At 40.1% G+C, this 21654-nt stretch overlaps 1 protein-coding gene across 1 annotated transcript in view; it reads right to left on the bottom strand.

The window, feature by feature from the left end:
• Positions 1–21654, bottom strand: part of Cep112 (centrosomal protein 112) — a 442735-nt gene that overhangs the window by 258035 nt on the left and 163046 nt on the right. Inside the window, exon 19 of the mRNA XM_085829453.1 lies at positions 5429–5536. Within this exon, the coding sequence (XP_085685579.1) occupies positions 5429–5536 (108 nt within the window). The remainder of the gene's footprint in view (positions 1–5428; positions 5537–21654) is intronic.

Here is a 21654-nt window from a genome sequence, read left to right on the forward strand (position 1 = left end):
AGCCCACCTACTCCCATTTCTGGTCCTGGCATTCCCCTATACTTGTGCATAGAACCTTAGAACCTTCCCAGGACCTAGGGCCTCTCCTACCATTGATGACTGACTAGGCCATCCTCTGCTACATATACTGCTAGAACCACAAGTTCCACCAAGTTTTTTCTTTGATTGGTGGTTTAGTTCCAAGGAGCTCTGGGAGTACTGGTTAGTTCATATTGATGTTCCTCCTATGGGGCTTCAGACCCCTTCAGCTCCCTGGGTACTTTCTCTGGCTCCTTCATTGGGGACCTTGTGCTCCGTCCAATGGATGATTTGAGCATCCACTTCTGAATTTGCCAGGCACTGGAGAATGGTCTCTTACCAGACTACCACTACCATCTCCAAATGTATTTCTCTGCTTCTTTTCCTTCCTCCACTACAGAAGCCACAAAAATACTTGGAAAAAAAAACAAACCAACCACAGACAGCAGATCTTGCTCAAATGTTCCCATAGTTTCTCATTGTACTTGGAGTGAAATCTAAGCTCTATACAGTTTATTGTAGCACCAGGCAGGACAGACCTTTTGACTTCACTGCTACAGAGCCTTTCCCAGCTCACTCCACTGCAGCCAGAGCAACCTGCTCCAGCCTCAGAAAGCTCTGATAACTGCCTAGAATAGGATTCTCTCACCTCAGGCTGTGCAGTGAGCTCTTCCTTCACTTCCCTCAGGGAGAAGGTCAAGTGTCAGTTCATTATAGTCCTCTGCTGCCATCCTACCTAACAATAACTCTTCACGTAAAACACCCCTTCCCTCACAGTCACAAGATCCAGCTTTATGGACTGTGAAAACAATGGTCACTGCCTCATTTTAACACAATACAATTTCAAATCAAGAAATTCTTCACTGCCATATCCTAGCCCTTTGAAACAATGATTAATGAAAGCATCTTCTCTATAAACAGGAATTAATAAATGAGAAACCACTGATTCCAGTTCATATTTTACTAATAAGACAAGGCAAGGAGTTATTATCCAGGGAGAAACGTGAAATGAATGAAACAAACATATTCCATACTCTGGACAGTGCCCTCACTCTTATCCCCAATTCACATCCTTTTTATCGTTCTCTAAGCTAAGTGAGAGAACCTCAGCTGCTCCCTACGCTTAACAACACACAATAAAAGGAAGACAGCATGCTTTGCCTTTCTAAAGCCTGTGTCTCCAAACCCACACACCTGGCTTGTCCACACGCCCAAGGCCCAGTAGCCTCAACTACTTAGATCTTAGACTTTGAAAACTTAATGGCTAGAAATAGAGTTCTTCTCCTTCAGCCTGTAGGAACAATATGTTCTAGAAGAAAAACTATTCATTATAGATTGTAGGTCGGGGATATAGCTCAGCAGTGGAGAACTTGCTTAGCATACATGAAGCCCTGGGTTCCATCCCAGCACTGGAAATAAAACAAACAAAAATTCAAATATAAAAGAAAAGCTAAGCAATTTTTTTTCTTTTCCAAAAGGAATAAAGTGGATAGAATACAAAGAGAAAACTAGCAACACGCTACACAGAAGGCACAGTAAATTACACACAGCTAGAATTTTAAAAATCATATGAAAGTACATTTTGATAAGACTTTAGAGAGATTCACAAACTCTTCATCACTAACCACATCTGGAGCCTCAATAGTGAAGAAACGTTTTCTCCTTATTCTACATCACTCTGGCAGCCACCAGAGCAATCCGGTTAAATGAGCATCTCTGCCCCCGTAATTCTCTAGTCTTAATAAACATTATCTCCCGCTCTCAAAAAGACATGCTTCCAGTGACAAAACACCATAAATGTGTTCATGTGTCAACATCCATGCCACCCCTTCCTCTCCACTTACAACAAGGCCCCTGTCCCTCTGCTCCAGCAAGCAACTCAACCTGTGACAAGGCCCCACCTACACTTTCTACAACCAAAGGCCACTGGCTAAATGACTGGTTCTCAAGCTCTCTGTCTCTGTCTCTCTGTGTATCCTTGTCTCTGTCCCCCTGTCCCTCTGTCTCTCTCTCTCTCTCTCTCTCTCTCTCTCTCTCTCTCTCTCTCTCTCTCTGCTCCCCCACGCCTTCTATTCAGTGTAGATTAAACAGCCCCCTTCCATGCCCCAACTTGTCTAACTGGAAACTTCCCCTTTGCATGTCTTGCAGAATGGCCAGCTTGTCTCTGCCACTGTGTTTGTCGCCAAGAAGCTTTGGTTCACATCATTCAAATCATGACCTTGCTAGGGGATGGCCCCATGTATGCTTCTCACAGTCACTAACAATAAACAATTATTCTTCCTGAAAATTGTGACCACTTGTTTATGTATTGAACAACATTTCTCTTTAAAGGCTTTATAGTATAAAGGGAAGATATAACATAGAAGATTAAAGAGTGGTAAGGTAGAATTGCCAAAAACACATTTCCATGGTTCAGGAAATCCTAGCATGCCTAGCTGACTGTTTGTTTCCAACGTGAATGAAGTCTGTGAAAAGACAATTAGAATTGTCTTTCTGTTCTAATGGCTTAGACAGGAAAGGAGCAGGAAATCCCAATGCAAGCTTGGGCTTTGCAGGATATTTGTGAGCATTTATCCCATGTGTTTGATGTTTCTCCTTCCACATCTGTACACTTTGTGCCTGCATTTGGCCCAAGATTTTGTTCTTTGCTTTTCTAAAGTCATTATATCTCCCAGTAAGATGTCTTCCCTAATGGGAGGAGCTCAAAAACCAAGCGCAGAGAAGGAAACTGAGGCCCAGAAGGCAGAATGTCCTCACTTCCTCTAATGTTAGTGCCTTCCTTATAAGATGTAAGGACTGACTGGGGAAGTACTTTGAAGAACCTCCCAGCAGCAGCAATGATGACTAGTGCCCCTCAGGGACTGAGGCCACAGTCAGAAGTAGACAAAGCATCTTTAAAATGTTCAATTTCGTGTTAGAAACTAGTGAGAGCTTTGCATTTTTACAAGGCAGAAAGTCTATGTTTGTTTTAACAGGAATATTACCTCAATAGTAAAGCCCTATGCTTTCTGTTAAAATAATCATACTCCAATACTCCAGGAAGTAGGTAAGGAGCTTCACATAACCATATGTGTTCACCACACCAGGGGTCACCCTGCCCCAGTGAGAGAAGAAAGGGCTTGGGGACAGATGCTAGAGCCACAGTGTAGTATTTACCTTTGGCGAAAAGTAAGACAAGATAGTAGAAAACCTGTCACTCTTTGATTTGAACAGTGACTGGAAAAGTAGGTGAAAGTGTTGTATGAGAAAACCTGGTAAGGCAGATTTGTAAGTCTGGAGTTCGTCATGGCACCAGCAAGCACTCAAAATGTGATATAAATTTTCTGTGTTTTCTATAGATTTTTGGTATTGCTGTTTTTAATATCCATGCAATGGGCATGCTGATTTGTTAATTCCAAGTCCAGTGGGCTACCTAGGGCATGATGAGAAAATATTCAGTCATTATACTCCTAACCTACAAGGCTGTGTTCACTCCATAGAAATGCATAGTCTTCCAAAAATTTTTTGCTGAATTTATATATCTAATTACATGATGTGGATACATATCCTTTAATTTTACACAAATAAGATAAAATGTAGTTTATTCCTCTTATCAATGTAGCATATAAATCTGCATATTTTGACACAGTACTGCATCAGATAGATTTAGTGTTACTTATTTTTATCTGCAACTTTCTATTACTCCAAATAATTTTGCACACACACACACAATCACATAAGTAAGCAAGCAAGTGCACATGCACACATGTACACATGCGCACACACATGCCTTTTGGACACTTGTGTAAATACTTTGTAGGGAAGGTTCTCCTCCTCTCTCCTACTTAATCAAGTCCACTTATCTCACTGTTCTTACTCCTCTAGTACACAATTTAGCCTGGTACTATGAGCAGGTCATTTCATAACTAGGATTAATAATACATTAGTAATTATTATATTATGTTAATATTATACTAATATAAATTTATATTAATAACAGTTGTAAGAGACAATTTTTCAATAAAGAACAGATTTTAGGTACAAAATTATCTGCCAAATTCTAGAGAAATAAAAACAACAGCATCAACCACAAATGATATAGGTTAAAAAGATGTAAAATCTGCTAACAAGCCTTGCCCACAGCTTAGATCTCAAAGGTGGAAATGAGTTGCCTTCTCACAGCAAAAGCGGGACTCAGATTCTAAACAAGAAAGTCTCACTCACATGCACTGGGTTTTAAGCATATGCGATTATACAATCCCCATAGAAGTTAACCTAGGCATCTATTTTTACTAATATATTAAGATTAAAACAACAACCCTCAGCACACATAGCAGATCAGGCTTGGGTTTTTTGTTGTTGTTGTTGTTGTTGTTTTTTGTTTTTCCTGAATTCAAGTAAACCACTAATTCCTATCAATTAGTAAAGGAAACAAAATCCAATGATCATAAGGGATTAATTAGTTTTGATCTAGTACCAGCTTAATGGAGCTTAAAGTAGACTTTTAAAAATGATGCTTATTTTAAGATTTCAAAGATTCAAATATCTTTAGAAATAAATTTAATAACCTGAGTTACAAATCCAGTTAATGCTTTTCCAGATATTAAGGATAAGCATATTAGATAAATAAAAAATTAATAGTAGTTAAATATTCTAGGAGACTTTTAAAAAGAGAAGAACATTTGATTTTTAAAGTCTAAAATCCTTCCACCATAGCTTGTATCTAACTCCCCTGCTCCCACAGCTAGGAACCTTCCTCCAAAGTTTTGTCTAGCCTGGGCTTACTGTCACTTGTCCCCACAGCTCACTCTCTTTATGGGTTCTTGTAACTTACTAGTTTCCCTTCTTAGAATGCTGTGCCTCAGAGGCCTCTTGGCAGCTCCCTCCTGGTGCTCCAGAGAACTCCCAGCAGGGGTTCGAATGACCCATCTATCCATGCTGAGGACCAGACTCCTGCCTGCCTATGGGCAGTTCTTAGCATATTTCTCTTCTCTTGACTCACTTTTCAGTCACTTCAACTTTTACTCACATATTGACTGAGTACCAAAATCTAGAGTGCATCAGCAAAGGAGTCTTGCCTCCTTGACTAGCAATGCCCAGTGATGCTAGCAGAGACTTGCACACAGCAGGTTCCAGTTCCATCCTGTAATGTTTGAGTAAATTCTAAATTCTAAGATAGAGGGATAGAGGGAGCCAGGAATGACGATAAAGATTTCAATTAAATGTTCAGAATAACACCATGGAGATAACCTTAAGAAGAATATTAAAGCTCTTCTGTCTGGGTTTCAATACAATGTATTATTTTAAATACTTCAAATATATTAATGGTCATGTTTATATTTTATGGAGATTTCTGTGATAGAGAGATGATTAAAAGAGGAGTTATATTCCTATTAAAAATTAACCGCTATCATGAAAATGAAAGGCCAACCTGCTGTTCATATCTCTGCTTGACATCTTCCAGCTGCCACAGAAACTCCTTGGACTGCTTCTCACGGAGAGACTTGGATCTAGTTAGGTCTGCTTCCACTTTTTCCATCTGTGAAAGTTAAAAATAAAATTTTTAAAAACTTGTATTTCATAGTTTAAATTTTGCCCATCTCTTAAAATCCCAAACTTTAAACAATCAGTGATAAAAGCAAGGCTGTTAAGAGAATGGAACAGGTGACCATTTTAGTATACTTTGATAATTTCAAAAAGGGATGAAAATTGCTATACATCTGAATATGTTCTAATGTTATAACTACAATAAAACATACATTAAGGAATAGAAAAAAGTATATGTATTCACCACAAGAGTTTAAAGAAAAGCATTAAACAAACGCAATGCCTTTTCTTTCCTTAAGAGGATCTTAAGAGATGTGATTTTTCCAAATTTAGCCTAAGCTGGCCTGGAACTCCAGGTGCCCCTGCTTCAGACTCCCATTACTGAGATGACAGGAGTGTGCCCGCAACAGTAGCTGAAAGTCAACATTTTTATCATTAGAAATTCTTGACAAATTCAACAGAGAGAGAATGCACCTCAACACAATAATAAGGTTAGTGCCCAAACAGCATCACACTCAACTGTGAAAAGCTGATGGGTCTCTAACTGAAGACACTAGACAAGGATGTCTGCTTCCACCCTTTTCTCCACAGCTATGGAAGTCCTGGTCAGAGCAAGGGCATGCTGAGAGAAAGAAAGAGTGCACCAAGAACAGAAATAAAATCATCTCTGATCTTACAAATAAAAACCCTTAAAGATGTCACTAAAAACTGTCAGAACTAACTAATTCAATAAAGTTGTCAAATACAGAGGAGCAGTCTAACACCAGGAATGTTGATATATGCCACCAACAAAAGAATTTAAGAACAAAAAATCCCACTCATAACAGTCTAATGAATAGTTATAATTTCAAATGAACAGCTAACGAATGTATATATCAGAACTATAAAATGCTTAAAAAAGAAACCAATAAAAATAACAATACAAAGGCATCCTGTACTGTTTGTTTAGAATACTTAATACTTTTTAAATGTCCATCTCAACCAAATCAGATCCCCAGATTCAGTGCATTCCTACTAAGTTCCACTACAGTGCTCACAGAACTGGATAATAACAATCCTAAAATTCCAAAGGACCATAAAAGCCTTCCCACAGCCTAAGCAATCTTGAGCAGAAAGGAACAAAGCTGAAACTATCATACTACCTGATACAAGATATACATTGAAGCTACAGTAGTTAGAACAGCATGGTGCTGGCAGAAAATCAGACACACTGACCACTGGGATGTGAATTTCCCAGATCACAGAAAAGGACATTTCTTCAAAAAATGGCATTTGGAAAATTGGTTGTCTACCTACAAGGGTGGAACTGGATTCTTTCCCACAATATACTCAAAATTCAAAACAGAGGAAAGATGTAAACATTACATCTAGCATTGTAATACGACCAGGAGTAGACATGGGCAGTGCTTCTTGGCATTAGTTTTAGCAAAGATTCACTGGGACAGCAACAAAATGAACTGTCAACAAAACAAACAGATGTAAAGGCAAAGGTTTCTTTACAGCTACTATAACAATTCTGCTGACACTGGATGGAGTATATTTCAGAAAGGGTCAACCTCAGAACAGCAAGAGAATACAGCCATTTAAAAGCAGGCAAATGGGCTTGCAGATGTATCTCAAAGGAGACATGCAAATGGCCAACAGATCCATGAAAAACTGTTCAATATCCTCAATGATCAGGTAAATGCAAATTAAAACCACAATTAGCATCTTCTATCTGTCAGAATGATTATTACTTAAAAGATAAAGACAGTGATGAGGAGGCAGCAGAATAAAAGGAATTTCTGGTACTGTTGGCAGGATGTAATAAGCACAGTAACTGTAGAAAACTATGGAGCTTTCTAAACAACTGAAAGCAGAGCTATTGTTTGATCTAGTAATTCAAATACTGTGCATATATCCATGGTAACTGAATTTGAGATGCTGAAGAAATATTTGTACTCCCCTGTTTATTGTAGAGTCAGCCACAGTAGCAAAAATGTGAGATATCTCCACATGTTCACAGGCATGCACACAGGCGTGTAGTGTACAACACATGCAAAACAGAATTCTACTCAGTCTTTGAAAAAATAGGGCACCTGGCATTTGCAACAACACAGGAGGGGGTAACATGTTAAATGAAATAAGCAAGTTCAGGAAGACAGAATGCATATCCTCACCTACGTGTAAAATCTGACAAAGTCAAGCTCATGGGACAGAAAGGACAGTGGTAGTTACCAGAGACCACGGGGAGGGGAAAGCATTAGGCCATGTTGTCCAGGACAAAGCTTCAGTGACAAAAGGACTGAGGTCTAGTAATCTGCAGCACTAGGAGGGACTGCAGGCCACAGCACAGAGTCACAATCATCAAGCACTATGCAGAGAAGGGAGGTGACAAGGATTGTAACTCTCCTGCTGCTGCAAACTGCATGGCAGAAAGATGTGAACTGACACGCCATAAACACATGACTGTGGCTTGTGAACTGAAGAAATAAGGAAATTACCATATTTTGAGACTAAAAGCTTTCTTATGAGTGAGTGAAAGAATAAAGAAAGTAAAGGACCAAGGAAGGTGAGAGGGCAGGCAGGCGCAGACCTGATCTGATTGGCAGCTTTCAGACAAACATTACATGACACAGATTCTTGCTTCTTATCACTGCAGTACAGATAGAATATTAAACGTAAATACATTTTAAAACTGAAAATATGTAAAGATGTAAAATAAAAATTAGCACTTTATGTAAGCAATATTGTCTGTAATCAGAATAGAAAACAATTAAAACATACAAAAAGACTTTTAAAAATACAAATGTTAAGAAATTCTTAGGCAAATAGATGAAACAAGAAAATATACTGAGTGAGGTAACCCAATCACAAAAGAATACACATGGTAGGCACTCACTGATGAATGGGTAGTAGGCCAAAAGCTCCGAATACGCAAGATACAATTCAAAGACCACATGACACTCAAGAAGGAAGACCAAAGTGTGGATGCTTCAGTCCTTCTTAAAGGGGGAACAAAATATTCATGGGAGAAAATGCAGAGACAAAGTGTGGAACAGAGACTGAAGGAAAGGCCATCTAGAGATTGTCCCATCTGAGGATCCATCCCATATACAGACACCAAACCCAGACACTATTGTGGACGCCAAGAAGTGTTCGCTGACAGGAGCCTGTTATGGCTATCTCCTGAGAGGCTCTGCCAGAGCCTGACAAATATAGAGGTGGATGCTCAAAGCCAACCATTGGACTGAACACGGGGTCCCCAATGAAGGAGTTAGAGAAAGGGCTGAAGGAGCTGAAGGGGTTTGCAACCCCATAGGAAGAACAACAATATCAACCCACCAAACCACCAGAGCTCCCAGGGACTAAACCACAAACCAAAGAGCACACATGGAGGGATCCATGGCTCTAGCTGCATATGTAGCAAAGGATGGCCTTGTTGGGCAGCAATGGGAGGAGAGGCCCTTGGTCCTGTGAGGGCTCTATGCCCCAGTGTAGGGGAAAGCCAGGGCAGGGACTCGGGAGTGGGTAGGTGGGTGGGGGAATATCCTCAAAGAAGGAGGGGAAAGGGGAATAGAATAGGGGGTTTCCACAATGGGTGGGGACCAGGAAAGGGGATAACATCTGAAATGTAAATCAATAAACTATCCAATAAAAAAGAAAAAAAACCAAAGTAAATAACAATGGCTAGTAAGTAAAAATGAAATATTTTTCACTTTAAATTCACACTGACCGAGAATGCCAAACCCCACTCCATTCCTCCTCTGCAATTTAAGCAGAATAGAAAACAAGCCGTACAAAGCTTATCTAAAACTAGAGTTCTCAGTTGCCATAACTACAAAGGATTCTGCTTCCTCACACATCATCATTCCAAATTCCATTCACTTCAAACAAAACCAAAGGGAAGCAAGAACTCCTTTATTGTGTATCTCTGGCTTCAAGAAAAACCAAGAATACAGTCTGGCAGCCCACCCAGGAGCAGGAGTAGGACTGCATGCATTTCTGCATGCGGAAGCAAGAACTAGAAGTGGTGAAGGCCACTGGGATCTTCCTGACAGGATCCTCAGACTTATTCCTTGCCAAAGGAAGGAATACTTTAGAGAAAATCCAGGTACCCAGGGCTTCAACAGTGTACTCTGGAACTTAATTGTTTCCCAATGTAAGAAAGGTCAAGAGTAACCATCTAGAGGTCAAAGCTGTCAGGGTCACAGCTGCTGCATTTCAACATTGCTCTGGCAGTTGCAAAATGATCTCTTTAGTTCTGGACATCTGGGAAGGGGAGGGCAGAGGGTGAAGGAAAGGAGAGAAGGAAAAGGGCATGACTTAGCTCAGAGTCCTCTTTTAAGCCAGAGTATGATGATCTATCCTTATTGTCAACGTTATAGGCTTGGAATCACCTAAAAGACACTTCTGTGCATGTCTGTAATGATGCTATACAAGAACCGACTGAAGAGACCCACCCTCAGTGTGGGTAAAATCATCTCCCAGGCTGGGGTCCCAGATTAAATAAACAGGAAGAAAGGGAGAACCCAAGCTGAGCTCCAGCATTTCTGCTCCTCTGCACTCTGAGGACACAATATGGTCAGGTGACTTAGCTGCCTGCTGCCACACCTTCCCCACAGTGACGGACTGTGCCTCAAACTGTAAGCCAAAACAAACTCTTTCCCCCCTTGAACTTCTGGAAGCCTAAATTCCTGTCAGTAGCAACTTAATTGCCCTATTTGCATCTTATTCCTTTGAAGTGCATTAAATATTCACCACTTTCTATGACAGAAGTGTCTTTAAATGGATGACTACTGATTCCCTAAATGAGATCTGGTTCTAGGAAGAAGGAAGAATGGACAATGGATGATCACATAGCATGTTCCATCAACTACAGTAATAAAAAGTAACTGGTCTTTCTCCAGTTAAAGTGCTGTGCACCATTACTTCATCAGTAATATGACACGCACAATCTAGGTTGTACAATTACAAAGTTATATAATTTAGGCTAAAAATATGCTTTATCATACTTACCAAATATTTAGAAAGGTGCTAAGAAATTGTCTTTAACTATTTTAAGATATATATACATAGCTAGATACAAAAACATTGAAACACACAGACCGGTCAACAGATAGGTACAAATGCCAGCAAGTATGGCTTGGAAGAAGGCTCAGTGCTTGACATGCTTGCCCCACAAGTAGGAAGAGCAGAGTTTGTATCTTTAGAACCTCAATAATGTTGGGTGGAGGTAGTAGCCATGACTAAGGCCTCAGAATAAGACAGAAGGTCCCCAGAGGATGCTGGTTAGCACAACTAACCATAACAGTGAGCTGCAATTTGATTGAGCCTGCCTCAATGAATAAGGTGGCAGTGCCATTAAGGGTGACCTCTGACATCAACCTCAAACCTCTGCACCCATACACACGCATTTCCACATATATGCACAAACTGTATGCATATCCATACATTAACAAACCTACACAGGTAAAAAAGAAAAAAGTAGCAGAAAGCTAAATAAATAATTGTTTATATGCCTAGCTAAATAGAGATTAAAAACCTAAGTCCTAGGTAAATCTTCTGCTTTATTCTCCTGTAGGATTTAATCTATACCATCCACATACAATTTATATAATTGATAATCCTGAATGGGAGATTCTAATCTAGCATGTATTTCCATATATATTTTAACATTTTGTTTAACATTTATTCAAGTCCCCCAGTAGGAATCACTTGATTGATATGTGAAAGAGCTAGCTGTAAGGTTTCCATCACACATGGAATCCCTTAGTACTCATACAAATGGTGCTTTCTTATCTCGGAAATCTGATTCTACTTGGAAACTCTATGTAATAGAAACCATTCCTTCAACAAGAGACAACCAAAAGAACATCCTGCTTGTGTCATCACTATTAGTATTCAAAAGTGTGAATTAACCCCACCCAGCAACCCAGGCTTGGCAAGCACTTCCCTTGAAATCAGGCCATGGAGACGGAATGTGGAAACGTAACAGGATACCAGAAGCATGCACTACTTAGGGCCCTGTGTGAGCTCACTCAGCTCAGAGAGACATGAGAAGAGAAGGTAAGCACATGGATTCTAACAGTGGTCTGGCAGGTGTGGTGGAGTTGGAAACTGGAGCCTGGCATAGCGCAGAACAGAGATGGTCTGAGGAGTGATCCAATAGACATAGTATTTCCAAAATCAAATCTCCAAATGCTACCTGTCATCTCTAACTATCCACATTTGATGGCTACCTCATTTTATGTATGGGTAAGGTTATTAAAATAATGGTTCCACAGTCAGACCCAGCTGTGGACTCTATGACTGAACTGGCATGGCAAGATATGTCTATATCTCAAGAGTGGCATGTATGTTATGGGGTAGCCAAGTGCTTTCTGGTCCACTCCACAGGAGGAAAGTCATAGCTGTTACTGTTAATCTGGCCAAGAACCTATAGCTGGAGAGTTCAAAGGCCCCTACGGTGAAGACTACTACTATTACCTTCCAAATATGGATCTCTATAGCCATAGATTAGTGCAGCTCTTAGTCCTCACCAGAGAAGCATCTTTGTATAGTGGACTGCAGTTAATAAAGAGACTCATAACTGGTCAAACTTCAGAGAATGAGTGTTGGTGGATGGCTCACCTATACATGGAAATATATGTCACACTACCTATTCACAAAGCTCAGGTAACATTGCAGAAAGAGGGTGGAAAGACTGTACAAGCCATAAGTCAGGGAAGACTACAACAATTCAGTGTTTTCTGCTGTATAAATGAGATCATAGCAGCTGTGGTTTCCTGCACAAGATAAAACCAATCAATATTCCATCATGGGACCTAATGAGAGTCGGTGCTGCTAGGGGAGAGAACGCCGGTTTCCTTTTTGTGCAGTCTCTGTGAGCTGATGATGTTCCAGTGGATAGCCTTACCCTTAATCTATGGGCATTCAGCATTTAACTGAATGCAGAGTGTTATGAAGAAGAGGGGGAGTGAGACATGGGGACAAAGAAATGATGAAATTGGGAGGGTGATGTGAATGGGAAGATCCAGCAAGAACATGAGGGTTAGAATGGTTGGTGAGTATGATGGAAATGCACTGTGTGGATGTATAATTTATACATGTACTTCCTCTCAAAATATAAAATGTCAGATGACAAAATAATAATGTGCATATATACACACAAGTAACACTGAATAGATGGAAAAGATATATATTCATGTATATATATATGAATGTGCACACACACATACGTAACAACAATTAAGTAAAAAGGGGGTCATGAAATTAATGAAAAAAGAAGGCAAGCAGGGTTCTGTGAGGGGATTTGGAAAGAAGAAAGGGAAGGTAAAAGTGATGCAACTATAACCTTAAAAATGAAATAATTAAATTATAATAACTATAATGGTTCCTGAGATTACACTATTGTCAGGGCTTTCAGTTCTGCTATATATTTTGCCAAGCTGCTATTACCTTATTACCCAAACAAAGTAAAGACACATACATAAATACACACAGGCACATTACAAATAAATAAAAAGTTAATCTTTCTGCTGAATAACAATGCAAAATTTCTCAAATTTAATTATCATATTTAAAAAGTCATTCACAATTGATTAACTTAGGTTTAATCATAAAGATGGTTCAGTATATGTAAATTAGCGGAATCAAAGAGAAAATATCTCATGATCACCTCAATTTCTAAAAAAATCATCATACATCTCTTCATAATAGAAGTCCTGAAGAAATTATTAAGAGACACATGTCTCATGATAATAAGGGCTATATACAACAAACCTGTAGGTAATATTATACCAAACAGGTAAAACCAAAGTATTTCTGATGAAACCAGGTCTAGAACGATGGTGTCCACTTCCCCAACTGTTATCCAGCACAATCCTAGGCCTTGAATACTAACAACAAGAAGAAAGTTCATCTCTACCTGTCATACACACAGAAGACCACAAAGATGCACCATAAATGTCACAGCACTGATACACCTTTGGCAAAGCAGCAACGGTATCCAATATCAAGAAATAAAAAACAGTAATTTTCCATCCCCCCAAATGAGCTCTCCAAGAAAGAAATCAGGAAAACAATCTCACAACAGCTTAAAAATAAATAAAATACTGGCAAATAAATCTAAGAAGTGAAAGATATCTACAATGAAAATTGTAAAACAATGAGGAAAGAAAATGAAGAAGACATGATGAAGAACTCAAATTCTCATGAATGGACAGAATATTGTGAAAATGCCTATATTTCTACAAGCAAACCACAGATTCACTACAAACTGCATCGAAAGTCCAATGAGATTACTCTTACATAGGAAAACAAACCCTAAAGTCCTTTATGGCAGCATTAAGACCCCAGATAGCCAGAGCAATCCTGAGAAAAGAGAGCAATGTTGGACACCCCACAATGCCTTTTCTCAAATAACACCACTGAGCAACAAGTAACAAAAACAGAAACGCACACAAGTGGGACAGGATAGAGGACCCCAGCTCCAGCAACATAGTGTTTGACAACCTTGTTAACAAATGGTGCCAGAAAAACTGGATGCCCACAAGTAGAAGAAAAATATAACTAGAATCCAGGCTCTCAGCTCACACAAAAATCAACTAAATGGATGGAAGCCTGTAATTTAAGAACTGAAAGTGTTGAAGAAACCAGGAAGAAACATTTCAGGATATAGGCACAGGCAAGAGCTTGATGAAGATGACTTCAACAGAGCAGGAAGGAAAAGGGAAAGTTGGCAAACAGGACTGTATGAAATGAAAAGTCTTCGCACAGCAAAGGAGGCCAACAAGGTGAGAGACAGAATGGAGTGGTGTCTTTCCTAGCTTATATCTGACAAAGAATAATATGTAGACTATAAAAAGAACTGCCTCGTGGGCTAGCTCCTCTTCTGGGTGTACACCTGAAAGACTCTAATGAACACACACACCAAAGAACTTCCAGCATATCCATGGTTAGTGTAGCACTGACCACAATAGCTAAGTTACAGAAAAGCCGAAGTGTATGTTAACAGAAAGATGAAGACAGAACTGTGGTATACAGAGTGGAGCTGCGTTCATCAATAAAGAGGAGTGAAATGATTTGCATTTCCCTGATGACTAAGGACTTTGAACATTTCTTTAAGGGAAATGCAAATCAAACTGACCCTGAGATTCGACCTTACACCAATCAGAAAGGCTAAGATCAAAATCTCAGGTGACAGCACATGTTGGCAACGATGTGGAGAAAGAGGAACACTCCTCCATTGCTGATAGGATTGCAAACTGGTGCAACCACTTTGGAAATCAATCTGGACGTTCCTCAGAAAGTTGGAAATAGATCTACCTAAAGACTCAGCTATACCACTCCTGAGCATATAACCAAAAGATGACCTACCATACCACTTGGGCTTCACTATGTTCATAGTGGCCTTATCTGTGATAGCCAGAAGCTGGAAACAACCCAGATGTCCCACATTGGATGAATGGATGAATGGATACAGAAAATGTGGTTTATTTACACGATGTAATAACATTCAGCTATTAAGAACAAGGACATCCTGAGTTTTGCAGGCAAATGGTTGGAACTAGAAAATATCATCCTGAGTGAGGTAACTCAGACCCAAAAGGACATTCGTGCTATGTACTCACTAATAAGTGGATATTAGACAAAAGAGTACAGAATACCTAGCGTACAACCCACAGAACCCAAGAGGCTTACCATGCAGAAAGACCCAAGTGAGGGTGCTTCAGAATCCCACTTGGGAGGGAGAAGAAAACAGAGGGAGGGAAGGATCTGGGTGGGAGAGGGAAAAAGGGGAACATGACCAGGTATGGAGGTGGAGACAGGAGAAAAGCCCTGAGGGCCAGCAGAATGAATGGAAATATTCAACCTGGGGGTGGGGCACTCTAGAATGTATCAGAGACCTGGGAGGTGAGAGACTCTGAGGATTCAAAGGGAGGGACCTTAGATGAAATGCCCTACAATGGGCATAGGGAACTTGTAGAGTTCATCTCCAGTAGAAAGGCAGGATATCAAGTGGAGGGATGGGGTTGCCATCCCACAGTCAAAACTTAAGACCTAGAATTGTTCCCGTCTAACAACTGCAGGGACAAAAATTTAAGAGACTGAGGGAAAGGTGGTCCAGTGACAGGCCCAACTTGGGATCTATCTCAAGGGGAGGCTCCAAAGCCTGACACTATTACTGATGCTATGGTGTGCTTAGACAGGAGCCTAGCATGGCTGTTCTCAGAAAGACCCAACAAGCAGCTGACTGAGACAGATGCAGATACTTACACCCAACCATTGGACTGAAGTCAGGGACCCCTGTGGATGAATTAGGGAAAGGCTGGAAGAAGTTGAGGAGGAGGGTGACCCTATAGGAAGACCAGCAGGGTCAACTAACCAGAACCCTCGAGATCTCTCAGACACTGAGCTACCAACAAGGCAGCATACAAGAGCTGGTCAGAGCCTCCTCCCCGCTACCCCACCACACACATACACACACACATATACAGCAGAGGACTGACTGCCTGGTCTGGCCTTAGTGGGAGAAGATGCAAGCCTAACTCTGAAAAGACTTGAGGCCCCAGGGAGGGGGGAGGCCTAGTGGAGAGGTGGAGATGGAGGGGGAAGATATCTTCTTGGAGGCAGGGGAAAGAAGGAATAGGATGAGGAACTGTAGGAGGGTGGACTGGGAGGAGGCAATAACAAGATTGTAAAAAAAATAAAAATAATACCCCCCAAAAAAACCAGAAGAGTGAATGCTGTTTGCTGGAGAATGGATACAACCAGCCATTGTCTTATAAGTGAAAAACAAAACAAATATATATGTCTCATTCATGGGTCTTTGACTAGATACAGACATAAAAGTGTGTGTGTGTGTGTGTGTGTGTGTGTGTGTGTGTGTGTGTGTACTGACATGAGAGTCTAAAGAAACTTAATCTAGAGGATGAAGGAGATTAGGTGGGGGGTGAAGTGAGAAGAATATGTGGAGTGAGCTGTGACTCTGAATATACGTCCTTACATTTTTAATAAGTAAAAATTAATAAAAGAAAAACATGTTATCTGCAGAAAAATCATAATTGGGGACTTGTGCCTCTTATGTAGCCAAGTAACTTCTCTTTTCCTTCCTACCCACATTACATCAGTCCACAGAGGTGTCCTTGCTCCTCATCCTCGACTGTCCCCGGCTCTCCTTTCCCTTGCTCCTAAGTATAACTTTAGCCCATTCTGACAGTGTTTCCAAGGTGTCGCTTGGGATGGACTGACTGTCCCCACGCTGCTGAATCTACTCCTTCACTGTTTCCTCTCCGCTTTCTTCCTTGCTTCTCCACACACACACACTTGCTTTGCCTTTTCTCTGTTCTTAGGGTGAAGGTGACCATGGTGGCTTCAGAATCTTCTCTTTGCACATGGGTGCGTCAAGTTATACATTTTTCTTTACTCACTGCTTTACCTGAACTGAAAACATTTTGATGTGTCACAATTTTTGCTTTAAATCTGGTCAAAATATTCTATTTTCTTTGTTTTGCCTTGACCCATGAATTATTTTTAAAAGTCTATTGTTTAACTTTCAAATATGTGTTTCCCCGATTTGTTTTGTCATTTCTTTCTAAGTTACAATAATGAGACTGAAATCCCCACTGAGCATCATTGGAATCCTCTCCCATTGACTGAGGCTGCTCTTGTGGCCAAGCACATTGCCTGGTCTGGGATGTTCCATGAGGACCTGCAGTCACTGAGTGTGGGTGACTAAAATCACCACCAAGTCTCAAATTCACCCAAGTGGCACAATCAAAAACAATTTGGCATGATAGAAAACTTTCCAACTCATACAAAATAAAATTTTTCCCAAAGAATGAGACAAGACCCCTGGCTCTGAAATGCATTAAGTTGTTGTGAGATTTAAAGAAGCCTCAACATGGTCTGAAGCAATCTAACAGAATTCAGTGGTTAAAAAGCATTCAGTATAGTCTTTTCTGGTTTTATATTCTTTCATCCACAGGTTTTGGGACATCCATTTGTTGAGAATTATCAATAACCCAATCCTTTTGATTGCTCTGAATATTATTTATCAGCTCCTGATAATCCTTTTATTTGTTGAGTAGTATTTGAATTATTGAAGTTTGGGACATTTGTGAAGAAAGTTGTTGTCAATATTTGTCCATAAGTTCTTGTCTATACCTGTTTTTACTTCTCTTCATTAAATTCAAGAATCCCTGACATACAATATATTTAGCTGTTTAATTAACTGGCAATCTTCTAAAACAACAACACTACTTTACATGTTTCCTAACAACATATAAGAGCTCCACTGTATCACGCTTCTCATCTGCTCATCTTTATTATTCTAGCCAATCAAATATCTCATTAGAGAGATTATCTGCCATCTTTCCCCATGCTTACTTAATGTCATTAGTATATCTTCTTTGAGGTGTCTCTATGATTCTTTGCCTATTTTTGATTGGGATATTTGTCTTTTTATTGAGTTGTATTGATATCTTTCATATTTTACACTCAAATTCTTTTAAATGTAGAAATTAAAATATCTTCCCCATTCCCCAGTCTTTCCTTTTGTTGTAATTTATTGGAGTCTTTAGAGAGCAAACCCCTTTCATTTTGGCAAAGTCAATGTGGGAGTTTCAGTTCAAACTGAATTTCCCGTTTCATTACATTGTGGTAAATAACATGTCTTTTTTGATATGTCAAGTTTTAGAAATAAATGAAGTTTTGTATATGGTCTACTAAATTTCATAACTGATTTACAAGAGTAAAAATTTAATGTGTTGTCTCTACATAGTAGAAAGTAGAAAATTCATCTGGTTAATCTCAAGTAGCAAGAAAAAAATGTGAAAGTTCATGATGACTGTGACCTCTCTGTGTGTCGCTCACACCTTTCCAAACAAGGGGACAGAAGCAGTCCTGCCTTTGACACACAAATATAAGCCTTTTGATCCAGTTTACTGAATTGTATTCATTCTAATTTGTATGATGCTTCATTACAGTTCTCCTTTATTTCCCCTGAAAATAAGTGAAACATTTTCATCATCCTTTTAACAAAAATTTTTGGTTATTTTACTCCAGTTGTGTCTTTTGTAAAAACATATTGTAGACTTAGGTCTGTTAATGCTACCCATTAAACAGAAGCATTTCACCTGTCAATGTTTACAAGTACAGGAGTGTACTACTCTGCTGTCATCTGGATACTGCATTGTCCTCTGCTCCCATTCTCTGCAATATTCCCTCTCAGGTTCTGCAATTACCTTCTCAAGATATTTATAAAATGTGCATCTAGATAATTAATGGTTTAGTGCCTATATGTTGTTGAAACCATAAACCGGCTTAAACCAGTATTCATACCTAAACAAAGTTTGGTGCAAAGGAATTCCCATCTACAGTGTCAGTTGTAGAAGCAGGTTCTAAGCTAACCTGAGACTATAGGCCATCTGTAAGCAGCAGAGTAGAAGTGAGTCACCACAGCGACCTTAGCCAATCACAGGCTGAAGGCTGCCATGTAATACCCAAAGAAGGCAGCAGGCAAAGTGGTAAAGTGTGGAAATGGCTGTTTGTCACTCCTATCTCTTTGGTTAATAAAGCCACTCACTCACCACATTATGAGAATGGGGTGCTGTGGATTATGAACCAATGTTACTCCACTATGGTACCTGGTTCTATAAACTTAAGAAAAAAAAAAAAACTCCACAATCAAGTAAACTTTACAAAGCTGAATTAGTCTTCATTGTTTTGCTTGTTTGTTTTTCTCTACTTAAAATCTTAAAACATTGACACCCAATAAAACCATTACAACAGAAAGAGAACATAAATTTTAATCAAGTTTTTTTAAAACCATATCGTGTGTGTGTGTGTGTGTGTGTGTGTGTGTGTGTGTGTGTGTGTGTGCGTGCATGCTGGGAGCGGTATGTATGGAGGTCAGAGGGTAGCTTTGTGGTGCTGTTCTCTCCTTCCACCTTTCTAGAAATCAAAATCAGCTATCTCACCGGCCTGATCCCTTTTCCCCTGCCCTTCCCCCCTCCTCTACCCTCCCTCCCTTCATCCCTCCCTCCCTCCCTCCCCCTCATCCACCCTCTCTCTTTTTCTGTCAGAGTCTCTCTATGTAGCCCTGGCTATTCTGGAACTCACTGCATAGATTAAGCTGGCCTCATCATCAGAGATTCACCTGCCTCTGCCTCCAGAGTGCTAGGTTTAAAGCTATGTACCACCATACCAGGCTTCAGGTTTCCAGATTAGTGTAAGCTTTGTTTCCTTCGTTTCAGAATCTTATGAGTTTCACATATTAGTGACAAAGAGCCTTATACACTTTGCTCTTCTCAGTATCCGCAATCGCTTCCCCACTGCTATGCTGATACCCAACCAGGTCTCACAGTCTCAACCAGGCTACCCACTGTGGGACCAGTAGGCTATTTCTCCTAGTCCTATGAATCTGTCTATTAAGCCTTGTTAGTTTAATTGGAATTTGCATGTTAATTTGTTAATGGGAAGAATATATGTGTCCACATCCATCTGTATTGTGTGCACAAGCAAGTACAAAATAGACAAGATCAGGTATCTTTCTAAGTCATGTCCCGCCTACAGGTTTTATCTTATTGTATGCATATGGATGTTTTACCTGCATTTATGTCTATACCCCACATATATATATATTGTCCTCCAGGGCCAGAAGAGGGTGTTGAATTCTCTAGAACTGGAATTAGAGTTGACTGTGAGCTGCTGTGTGGGAGATGGGAATTGAACCAGGTCCCAATGCTCTTGTTGGTTAAGCCATCTCTCAACCCCACCTCCACACTACTTTTTGAGACAGGGTCTCTCTCTCTCACTGAACCTAGAGTCCACCAGTTCAACTAGCTAGGCTGGCCAGCAAGCTCTAGAGATTTAATATCTCTGTCTCTTTCCCATGCCTGACCCCTGGACAGGAAACACAGAAATGTGTGACTGAATGGCTTCTACACGGTTGCCAGGGGTCAAGATGGAGGGATTCATGCTTCTGTGAAAAGCACTGCACAACCTGAGCCATTTCTCAGCCTTTTCAAGTTTAAATTTGTATTTAATAACATGTATGTATGCTATAAAATAATACACACACACACACATACCCCTACACACCTTCTTTTGGGAATTCCATTCACTTCATATTCTTTTGTTTTTCAATTTTTTTTATTAGATATTTTCTTCACTTACATTTCAAATGCTATCCCAAAAGTCCCCTATGCGCTCCCCACCCTGCTCCCCTACCTACCCACTCCCACTTCTTGGCCCTGGTGTACCCCTATACTGGGGCATATAAAGTTTGCAAGACCAAGTGGCCTCTCTTCTCAATGATGGCCGATTAGGCAATTTTCTCCTACATATGCAGCTAGAGACAAGAGCTCTGGGTACTGGTTAGGTCATACTGTTGTTCTACCCATCAGGTTGCAGACTCATTCATCTCCTTGGGTACTTTCTCTAGCTCCTCCATTGGGGGCCCTGTGTTCCATCTAATAGATGACTGTGAGCATCCACTCCTGTAATTGCCAGGCACTGGCATAGTCTCACAAGAAACAGCTATATCAGGGTCCTTTCAGCAAAATCTTGCTGGCAAATGCAATAGTGTCTGCGTTTGGTGGCTGATTATGGGATGGATCCCTGGGTGGGGCAGTCTCAGGGTGGTCCTTCCTTTCATCTCAGCTCCAAACTTTGTCTCTGTAACTCTTTCCATGGGTATTTTGTTCCCCATTCTAAGGAATGTATCCACACTTTGGTCTTCCTTCTTTTTTAGTTTCATGTGTTTTGCAAATTGTATCTTGGGTATTCTAAGTTTCTCAGCTAATATCCACTTATCAGTGAGGACATATCATTTGAATTCTTTTGTGATTGGGTTACCTCATTCAGGATGATATCCTCCAGATCCATCCATTTGCTTAAGAATTTCATAAATTCATTGTTCTTAATAGCTGAGTAGTACTCCATTGTGTAAATATACCACATTTTCTGTATCCATTCCTCTGTTGAGGGACATCTGGGTTCTTTCCAGCTTCTGGCTATTATAAATAAGGCTGCTATGAACATAGTGGAGCATGTGTCCTTATTAACAGTTTGAACATCTTCTGGATATATGCCCAGGAGAAGTATTGCTGGATCCTCCGGTAA

The sequence above is a fragment of the Mus caroli genome, unplaced genomic scaffold (genome assembly GCF_978045245.1).
Source record: "Mus caroli unplaced genomic scaffold, Mus_caroli_1 scaffold_13, whole genome shotgun sequence".
Lineage (NCBI taxonomy): Eukaryota > Metazoa > Chordata > Mammalia > Rodentia > Muridae > Mus > Mus caroli.